The sequence below is a fragment of the Grammomys surdaster genome, unplaced genomic scaffold, assembly GCF_004785775.1.
Source record: "Grammomys surdaster isolate TR1022 unplaced genomic scaffold, NIH_TR_1.0 125950, whole genome shotgun sequence".
Taxonomy (NCBI): Eukaryota; Metazoa; Chordata; class Mammalia; order Rodentia; family Muridae; genus Grammomys; species Grammomys surdaster.
In genome coordinates, this window is record NW_021620771.1 from 960,293 (window position 1) to 971,365 (window position 11,073).

At 40.4% G+C, this 11,073-nt stretch overlaps 1 protein-coding gene across 2 annotated transcripts in view; it reads left to right on the top strand.

Moving 5' to 3' along the window:
• Ankrd30a (ankyrin repeat domain 30A) overlaps positions 1-11,073 on the top strand; it is a 71,735-nt gene that overhangs the window by 729 nt on the left and 59,933 nt on the right. For both annotated transcript variants that reach the window (XM_028753481.1, XM_028753482.1), the window contains exons 2-5: positions 3,415-3,529; positions 3,688-3,861; positions 6,510-6,616; positions 10,173-10,234. In XM_028753481.1, coding sequence (XP_028609314.1) covers positions 3,415-3,529; positions 3,688-3,861; positions 6,510-6,616; positions 10,173-10,234 — 458 coding nt within the window. The remainder of the gene's footprint in view (positions 1-3,414; positions 3,530-3,687; positions 3,862-6,509; positions 6,617-10,172; positions 10,235-11,073) is intronic.

Here is an 11,073-nt window from a genome sequence, read left to right on the forward strand (position 1 = left end):
TTTCTCTCTTTCTTTCTTTTTACTGCATTTTGAAGTGGGAAAATAGTTGCATGTTTTGTAGTTGAAGATTGATAATTCCCAGAACGTGAACTCTGAGTATCCTCCTGATCGGTTTTACGTAAACCAAATATGACTGTCAGCATTTTAACAATTTTAAGTTTCTTATGCTGCTTTTGATTTTGGGATGACACTAGGGAAAAAAAAAAAACCCGTTCTAAAGAGTCAAAACTATTAGTTTTCACAGATCAGTCATTTACTAGTAGTCAAAGAGACACAGCAGTGAGTAGAGCAGAATAGAAAACCCAGAAATACCCAGTCAAGTATATGTGAGAATTTACAAACTGATTTTGGTAACACCCCAATTAGTAGGGGACAGAACACTGATGAATGAAATGGGTGTTTACTTGTTTGGAGGAAACTAGCAACATTTGTATGTCACTAAAATAAATTCCTAATAGAATATAATTTAAGCATTAAAAGAAAGCACAATGAGAAAAGTACCAAAACAAAAAGACTAAGAATGACTGCAGAACCACTGTGTATGTGTGTGTGTGTGTGTGTGTGTGTCTGTGTATTGGTAATTGAATGCAGGTTTGTGGTGTGTCCTCAGGATACATTCTAACATTGAGCTTTTTAAAATAAGACATTCTCAAGACCCGATTAAACAAAATCTGAGGATAAAGCAACTGTATACTTGCAAAGGATTTATAGTACATATATATATGAATGTCACGTGAAAAACATCTTCATTTTATAGAAAATTCTTTTAAGTCAATGAGGAAAAAACTTAAAAGCTCCAAACTCTTAATTATTTTAATTGGTCACTTATATATTGTTGCTGGGCATCAAACACAGAGCCTCGAATACACAAGGCAAGTTCTCTAGGACTGAGCTGGATTCCTAGTCCCTGAACTCTTGACTTCATCAACGCTTTTTTTTTGGTAGATTCACAAGTCTTCTATGGACATTAGAAAGCTATTTTGTGTCCATGGTAAGAGCAGGAAAGTAAGTTAAGAGAGAAGTGATATGTCAGCTCTCAGGCACAGTGTGTGAGGGTGAGGACCATGTTCCTGCTGATGCTGTGTTGCTTAGGGCTTTCCAGTCCACACACTGGTAGTCAGTGGGCTACCACATATTGTCTCTGTCTCTAGAATAGGTTTAGGAACTAATGGGACAACCCTTTTCTTGACACTGCTTAAAATAGCAGTGTATTAAGAAGCCAGAGAATATATTCTATAAATAAATAGCAGTGCATCCATAAGATGTGTATATGACTGCTGAAGTAGTGGATTAACATGGAAAGAAGCTATATCGAGTAAGGAAAAGTCAGTTTGATTCTACGTATGCACAAATAGAGTATGGTCTGTCTTAGCCATAATATAATAAAATCTGATAAAATAAAGAGTAAAGAAAAGTTGCTGAATTTTTTTTTAGATTATAATATAATTATGTCATCTCCCTCTTCCTTTCCCTCCCTCCAAATATTCCTGTATACCCCCTTGCTCTATTTCAAATTCATGGCCTTTTTTTTTTAATGAATTGTTATTACATGTATCTTTATATCTGTATATATATTTCTAAGTATTAACCATTACACCCTGTATAATGTTAATCATATGAATGTTTTCAGGGCTGACCATTTGGTATTGGATAACCAATGGTGTGTTCTTCCTGGAGGAAGACCCCACCTCCTACTTTCAGCTTTCCTCAGTTGCTCTTAGTTCTTTGTGTAGGGCTGAGGCCTCGAGAGAGTCCCCCCCCCCCACATATTTGGTGAGACTGTGGGGCTTCTGACATTTCTGGGGGACACACTCATAAAGCAAGCTCCCTGTTCTTTGGCTTTTAAATTCTTTTTACCCCTCTTATGCATAGGTCCTGAGAATTAGGTACAAGAGGTTTTTGTAGCTGTATGTACAGGGACTGGGCTCCACACCCTGCATTTTGATTGGTTGTGGTTTTATGTAGTGTTTTTTGTCTGTTGCATAGAGAAGTCTCCTTGATGAGGGTAAGGACTGTAGTTGTCTGTGGGTATAAGGACAAATATTTAGAATATAGTTAGGGTTTGTGCTGGTTTTATAAAATGCTGGTTGTAGGGTCTCATCCGAGAGACCAGCCTTAGGTAGTTGGCTAGGTGTCCAGTACCAAACATGGTTTCCCCCTTGTTGAGTGGACCTTAAGTTGAATTAGTGGGCTGTTAGTCACCATCAAGGTATGCATGCCACTACTGCCCCCTTAGAGTTATAGTTCCCTGCTTGTCCTTGCTGTGGTTCACGGGTGTCACAGCTGGGTAGGACTGTTGGTTGCTTCCCTCCTTTGGAAGCTTGTTTGCATGGTGCTTTCTGGGACCATAAAAGGTAGTCATCTGGGAGGAGGTATTCAGGTCAGTTCCAGTTCAGGGGCCCTTGGGCCCAGTGCCTGAAGTACATAGTATCTTCAGAAACAGGGACTTACTTTCCACCTCTGGGCAACCAAGTGTTACTGATATTTATGTAGATTTGTATCATGTGTAGGTGGGGAAGTATGTCTGCTTCCATCCTTTAGTTTGTGTGACTTTATCAGTGAGATGTGTTTCCCTTAGACGAACAGTAGTGTTATTCTAGGATTTGCTGATATTTGTGATCTCCCCTACCCACTCCATTGGTTCAGATAGGCTTACTCTTTTGTAATCATAGCGTAGGAGTTTGCTGGTGTACTGTTAGTTCTTTCCATTCCAATTCTCATCTGTTTATCTGTTCCCTGTCATACCTGCCCCTCACCCACGTAGGCATATACAAGAACTGTGGGCTTGCCCTGTGACCAGGGCTATCACTCTATTTTCTTTCCTTTTAAATATTAGAGAGATAGACGATAGATAGATAGATAGATAGATAATAGATAGATGAGATAGATTGTGTGTATGTATGTGTGTGTGTGTGTATGTATGTGTGAGTGTTAGTGAAGGTGCGTACGTGCCATGCAATGTTTGTGGATGTCAGACAACTTTCAGGAGTCAGTTCGCCATTTACCATGGATTTAGGGAGTGAATTCAGGTTGTCAGGCTTTTGTGGCCAATGCCTTTGTCCAGAGAAAGGCTAAGTGATGACTAATAAGCAGCAGATTTTAAAGCAATGTTGATACCCAAGTCAAATTACAAAGGCTATATATACTTCTTTGCAATTTGGCTGCTCTGGGTTAGGAATGTAGCTCAGTAATTGTTTGCTTAGCACAAGTCTCAGGGCTTCATCTGCTGTAAAACACACACACACACACACACACACACACACATACACACAAGGTTGTATTTTCAAGAATGCACCGTTGTCTGAAGAAAAGTACTTGTCTTGAAAGAAGACATTACATGCTGTTGTACATTGCATGAAATGTATTTTTAGATTCTACTTTGTGATTTACTAAGACGTGCTCTGGTTCTCACAGGACTGCTCTACATCTTGCCTGTGCTTACGGCCACCCAGAAGTGGTGACTCTCTTGGTAGAGAGAAAATGCGAGGTAGATGCCTGTGACGGCGAGAACTGCACCGCTCTCATTAAGGTACCAGCACCCAGCACTTCCAACTGAGATGCGTCTCACTTAAATACTTGGGGCAAAATGACATCGATTTGATTTAAGTATAGTAATAAGTAAAGCCTAAAATGTGTTTATTTTGAATTCCTAAACTGATTCTCTTTTTCTTGATGCAATAACAACAGGCCGTACAATGCCAGGAAGAAGAATGTGCAGCTATCCTGTTGGACCACGGTGCTGATCCAAATGTGATGGACAGCAGTGGCAACACTGCCCTTCACTATGCGGTCTACAGTGAGAACACGTCCATAGCTGCCAAACTGCTCGCACACAATGCAAATATAGAAGCCAAAAACAAGGTATGACGACAGCTTTAGTTCCAAAATAACCAGAGACACATTGTGAAGGTCATTCTTGTCACCGTGACTGGATTGAGAAAGCACACTTATAGGAATATTTTCAGAAGTGATCAGACGCGAGGACTCTGGATCTAGGTAGTGTTTGAATCCATTGGGTGGAATCTAAGATTGAATAGAACTGTCCCTTACAGGTACTTTCATTGTGATAAAAACAATCCATACACCAGTCAGGAACTCACTGATTAAGCCAGTGCCTTATTTTCTTCTTACTGTAGTCATTTATTTATCTGTGGGGTAGTAGGTGTGTGTGCGCCACAGTGGACATGCGGAGATCAGAGGACAGCTTTAGGGAGTTGCTTCCCTCCTTCTACTGTACGGGTGTCAGGGATGAACTCGGGTTGACGGGCTTAGCAGTGAGAATCTTTACCTGCTGACCCATCTCTTTCCCTGCCTCCCAGCTCAACTGCATTTAAAAAGTTTTCCTTTTTACCCTTTTAGAAAAATTAGATATTTTAGGGGCCAGAGAGATGGCTCAGTGGTGGACAGCACTTACTGCCTTACGAAAGACCCCAGTTCTGTTCCCAGCACCCACGCGGTGGCTCACAATCATCCCTAAGTCCAGGGACCTAGTCTCTCTCATTCCTTGTCTTCTACTGCTTTTGTATTTAGATTGCTCTTTTTTTTTCTCTAAGACTGTGAGGTGCATTGTTAGATTATTTATCTAAGAGCTTTCTTATTTTTCAGTGTAAGACTTCAAGCTGTAAACAGTCCTCCTGGAACCTCCTCCGAGTCCCAGAGCGTGTCCCAGAGCTTCTGTTGAACTCAACTTTCTTTTCCGTTTCGTTCCAGGAACTTCTCCCTGATTTATTCCATCTCCCGATATTTGTGTAGCTTTGCTTCTGATTTCTGGTTTTCCTTCACTATGGTAATACAGGAAGTGGTTTTGTTCCTTTTGTATATGCTATAATTGATTTGTGGTCTAGAATGTGCTACGTCTTAGAGAAGCTTGGAGAGGATGCCGAGACAGACCTGTGTTCTATACCTGTGGGAGGGACTATTGTGTGGAGACCACTCAAGCGCATTTGGGCTGTGCTGTCCTTTAACTCTGAAGTTTCTTCCTTGAATGTTAGTTTGAATGAGCTATCTAAAGATGAGAGTAAGGTGTCACCCACTGTTAGCACCCACTGTTATCCTATCTGACCTTTCTGCCCCTTGTAATTCTGTTAGTTTATCTGTGATCAGATCACTGTTCATTCTTTTATTTATTGTCCTGCTAATTTTATGAGTTCACTGTTCTATTGTTTTAGACATGATAGCTCTCCTTTGTTCCTCTTAGGAAATTTGGGAGTGTATTTTCTCTTTTCACTGTGGGATCATGCCAGCAAGTACTTTTTGTTACCCACTGAGCCATCTTGGCAGGCTCTTGTAAGGGTATTTTACAGTGGTGGCTTGCTTGTTGTGAAATGCCTTTGTGTGTGTGTGTGTGTGTGTGTGTGTGTGTGTGTGTGTGTGCATGTTGTGAAGTGTTCTTATATCTCAGGCAGTTATAAATGATAGCTTTTCTGGAGATAGCACAAGAGTTGGCAGTTACTTACTTTCGAGTTTGAAATAATATTGTTCCCTATATGCAGACAGCTCTCCTGATGAGAGATCTGATGGGTTTGCTTTTGAAGTCAGTTGGGGTTTTAACATCTTGACTATTATCTGTCATGAGGCGGGCCTTCTCTCACCGTGCCTCTTGTTTTGGGATACTTTTTTTGTTTTTTTTTAAAGATTTCTGAGTTTTGTTATATTGTGATTTCATTGAACAGATTCTCCCGGCTGTTAGTGTTCATTTCAGCACCTTTGTCTAGCCCACTGGCTCATAAACGTTACATTTGTGTTGGTGATTTATATTTTGCCTGAGATTAAATAACACAAACACCCGAGTCTCAATTAAAATGATGCAAGAGTAAAACAAATGAAAAAACAGTAGGGTATCCAGGTTCTTCATGAGCAAGAGTACCCCTGCTCCTGAGCCTTGCAGCGGAAACAGCATCCCTTCACACTATCAGAGTAACCCCAGAGACCTTTTAGTAATAAGCGGTGGATGTCCATCTGCATCTAGGTCTTTTAACTTAGTGCCCATTTCCTTAGTGACTCACTTGAAGCAGGAGTGTCTGACACTGGATCCTGGAATCCTGGCATGAACAGGGGAGAAACAGCAAGTTTGCATAGCCTAGAGGGAACTTCCACACTCTTATAAAGTGTTTTAACCTATTTCCTCAAAACTTACTCCTTCTGTTTTAATGTTTGCCACAAAAAAATAATTTTTGAGTGAAGCTTGAGCAGAGTTGGCGATTCCCTTTACTCCTCATGCCAGTTTACTAATGGATTTGAACATGGAATCTTCTGGGAGTGCTACTTCTAGACAAGTCAGTGCCATTTGGTGTTTGCTTTAAGAAGCCTTCCCTGAAGGTGCTAAGTTTGCTCATTAATTCAATAAGACATTTAAAATTTTTAGTTCTGTTAAAGCTACCGACACAAAAGTTAGCATCACAGCCTTCAAGATGCTTGACTGGGTGGGTTGCAGTCACGTAATTCCAAAGTACAGTTCAGCGGAGAAGTCGGTGATTTGTGAATTATGGATTGTTTGCGATGTCTTACAGGATGACCTAACACCTGTGTTACTTGCTGTAAAGGAAAATAAACAGCATATTGTGGAATTTTTAGTAAAGAAGAAAACAAGTATGCATGCAGTTGATCAGCTTGGAAGGTATAGTAGTTTATTTTTTCAAACATCGTGGGTGAGAGCTCTCTCTCTCTGAGTTTCAATCCCTAACACTCAGGCATGGCTGTGCTTGCTTGTAACCCCAGTGATGGGGAGTGGAGGGAAGCCGGTCCCAAGAGCTTGCCTGCTAACACTTACTGTCCTCCTCTGGCCTCTGCATATGTGCACACCTACACATGTGCACGTACATCATGTGCTACACACACTAAACAAGTAAAACCTGGTGTTATACAGTGATAACAACCACTCAGATAGAAGTGAAGAAGGAAGAGGAAGAAGAGAAGATGATTAGCTTCATTATTGAGATGTGCTGGAAAGGCATCAGTACCTGCATGAGTTGGACGGACAAGTGGTTGGTTATTCAGACTAGGCAGCACAGTCTATAGTTGGATTTACCTTCCCTTTTACTATGAGTGACGTCTGTAACCTGATCGATCTACGATCTTACATTAGCTATACCAGTTTCACATTAGTAGCGTTGAATTCTGAAGTTTGTTTGGAACATTTTAAACTTCCTGTATATACTTTTCCTTTTACCAGACTCTACTGAGCATCAATGAAGTAAGTTGCAAATCATTCTGTCTTTTCACTTTTTTTGTTTTGGTTTTTCGAGACAGAGTTTCTCTGTGAAGCCCTGGCTGTCCTGGAACTCACTCTGTAGACCAGGCTGGTCTTGAACTCAGAAATCCTCCTGTCTCTGCCTCCCAAGTGCTGAGATTAAAGATGTGCGACACCACTGCCCGGCTAAGCATAGTTTTTCATGGTAAAAAAAAAAAATCTAAGCCGGGCGGTGGTGGCACACGCCTTTAATCCCAGCACTTGTGAGGCAGAGACAGGCAGATTTCTGAGTTCGAGGCCAGCCTGGTCTACAGAGTGAGTTCCAGGACAGCCAGGACTACACAGAGAAACCCTGTCTCGAAAAAACAAAATAAATAAATAAATAAATAAATAAATAAATATATATATATTAATTTTATACATGTGAGTACACTGTCGCTATCATCAGACACACCAGAAGAGGGCATTAGATCCCATTACAGATGGTTGTGACCACTATATGGTTGCTGGGACTTGAACCCACAACCTCTGAAAGAGCAGTCAGTGCTCTTAACCTCTGACCCATCTCTCCAGTCCTCTATACAGCATCTTTAGAGGTCGAGGCAGTTATCTGATCATTTGATAGGGAGTATGTTCCAGTAAATCAGTAAATCGAATTTTCTTTCTTTTTGGGGGGATGTTGGGTCTTTTTTTTTTTTTTTTTTTTTTTTGGTGTGTGTGTGTCCGTCCCCGTGTCTCCATCTGTCCATCCGGGGAGTGCAGACTAGTTTATGTCAAGTCCACAATCAACATTACTAACACATGGATGAACAAGATTATCATGTAGCCAGGCTTGTCTCCGATTTGATTTGTAGCCCAGAACTTCAGAACTTTGTGCCTCTACCTTCCCAGGTCATAGGATAATGGTGATGGCTACTGTTGATTGTGATTCTCTGGATAAGGCTAGTTGAGATGGGGGCACATACCTTCAATATGGAGCAACACTACTCCATGAGGCGGGGTTCTAGACTGTGTAAAAAGAAGAAAAGGAGCTGAATAGTACTCATTTTCTCTGCCTCCTGCCTGGGGCCTGCCTTGCACTCAGCTGCTTCAGACTCCAGTCAGCATGCCTTTCCCGCTATGCTGAGCTGCCTTCTCAACCTGTGAGCTAGAGAACCCCATAAGTTGCTGTTGTTGGTATTTAATCACAACTAAAAATAGCTACTACAGCCACCATGCCCAGTTTAATATGGTGCACCAACTGAGCTACATGCATATCCTTCGCTAGGATTTGCTATCCGCTAGGGACTTGACGTTTACACTTTTCAGTTTGCTCTGTGATGACAACTCTGGAGTTGCTACAGATCACCAGCCAGATCACTGTTCCCATTAGTCATCATTACTTCTCTATGTCTCCAGTCTAGTTACGGGATTTGAATGAGATTTGTCGCTTGATTTTTGTGTTTGTTGGGTGTTTGCTTGCTTGTTTGTTTGGTGGCTTGTTTTGAGACAGTCTCACTATATAGTCCTAGCTGATCTTAACAAAGATAGATCTATATACTATTGCCTCCCAAGTGCTGGTTTGAGGAGCTGTTTGTGTTTTGCGTGAAGATACCACTTTTTGTTTTAAATTACTTTTGTGAAGAATGTTCATGTTGTCAACATTATATGCTCTTCTTAATTTTTTTCCCTATTTTGTTTCTAATATTCTAATTCATTTCTTTTTGTTTGTTTGTTTTTGTTTTTTTGTTTTTTTTGTTTTTTTTTTTTGTTTTTTTGTTTTTTTGAGACAGGGTTTATCTGTATAGTCCTGGCTGTCCTGGAACTCACTCTGTAGACCAGACTGGCCTCAAACTCAGAAATCTGCCTGCCTGTGCCTCCCAAGTGCTGGGATTAAAGGCATGCACGACCACCACCCGTCTCTAATTCATTTCTAATGCTTTTTTTTTTTAAGTAGCTTGAGCAGAGGAAAGGGATAATCTTTAATGGATAATCTTTTCCTTTAATGAAAATGAGCCTTTGGTGGATAATAATGGGGAAAGATATTTTTAGATTCTCATATCACCAAGCTTCACACCTGACGTACTCATATAAAAAGGAGGCTAAGATATCCTTCGGATTATACTGCGGTTGAGGAGATAGCCCAGTGGGTGAGAGGAGGAGCTTAGTTAGACTCTCCAGTCCCTATGTAAATAGCCAGACCAGGCTGTATGCCTGTAGTCCTCACATTGAGGGGCAGAGACAGGCAGATCCTGGGGGACATCGGGTTTAGTGAAAGAGCCCGTTTTAAGGGAGTACGATGGAGAGTGGTAAACCAGTAGCTCACCTTTTAGGCTAGGCAGGCTGGCCAGCAAGCTCCCAGGATCGGCTTTTGCTTTTCAAAGTATTTAAAATTTGGATTAACAAGGAAGCTTTTCAGCAGACACCTCTAAGTCTCCTACAAGACTTAGGTCCTCATGTATAAAAGAACAATTTATCTTCCGCTGCATGAGCGATAAATGTAGGAATTGAGCATTTAAGAGAGAAGTGCTGCTTTGATTAGACAAGGAGCAGTGCCCAGGCTGAGTCTTAGTCTTCATGTTTTCTGCCCTTGGTGATTGGCTAGTTCACTCATAGTAGACAGTTACCTGCCTTAGTGAGATATTTACCAGCACATTTAGTTTCTAATTACTGTGCAACTGATTTGGCTCAAATGGCCACAAAGAATTGAAGCGTTACTATCAAGGTGTGCCTCAGTATTTTGTGACTACTGCAACATCATTAGAAACTGTGAACACATGCTCATGTCGATTCTGCTTGGGATGCCAAGATAGCTTAGCATGTACTTATATTTAACTGACTGCCTTCAGTTTATCACCGACATTTGCACATTTGAATCATGTGGGATACGATCCTGATATTAGCTGGTTTTATCTGTAATGCTGTTAATGAATTTAATTAATGTTTAATAAATTATTTTACTTACCAGAATTAAAATAATAATTTTTGTCATTTTTTAACATAGCAACAGGCAAATATTTGAATATGATGGGAAGAGACTAAAAAACTCTGAAAACAGCAATCCAGGTAAGATTCCTCATGAAGAATCGCTCTATGGGCCTTCCCTGGGTAGCCATGGAGATGAAGAATGTTTGATCACAGAAGAGCAATATAAAACACAAATCAGTATGGGAGTATCACTTGTGTGCTTTTCTTTATTTCTCAGTCTAAAACGGAGGATTATCTAAGAAATTAGTTAAAGGAAATTTACAGTCTGAAACAGCATTCCTGAAGATTCCATCTTTTCAGTTTGGCCCTGAAATCCGTCAGAAAATTGATTTTCAATTATTACATAGTAGCAGGAAATGATCCTTTTACATTGTATGCTTCCTCCATCCACATGACGACAAATTGAGTTTAGCATAAGAGTGGATTTCACAATAAGTACATTACTTTATTAAGGGAATGGTTTTTTTTGTTTTGTTTTTGTTTTTGTTTTGTTTGTTTTTTGTTTTGTTTTTCGAGATAGGGTTTCTCTGTATAGCCCTGGCTGTCCTGTAACTCATTCTGTAGACCAGGCTGGCCTCAAACTCAGAAATCTGCCTGCCTCTGCCTCCCAAGTGCTGGGATTAAAGGTGTGTGTCACCACCACCCAGCAAGGGAATGGTATTTTAGTTGTTTAAATTACTAATAAAGTATTTTATCTGTTTCTTCCCTAGATATAGAATTAGAATTGTTCTGTGTATTTTCACAGTCTTCAATTTAGGAGAGAATACCATATTGTTCCTTTGAATGTTCTTTTGTTTGTTTGTTTGTTTGTTTGTTTGTGTTTTAGTAGTAGTCTTACAAATTTTTTTTCAATCAGTAACTTTTCTCCTTTCTCTCTCTCTCTCTCTCTCTCTCTCTCTCTCTCTCTCTCTCTCTCT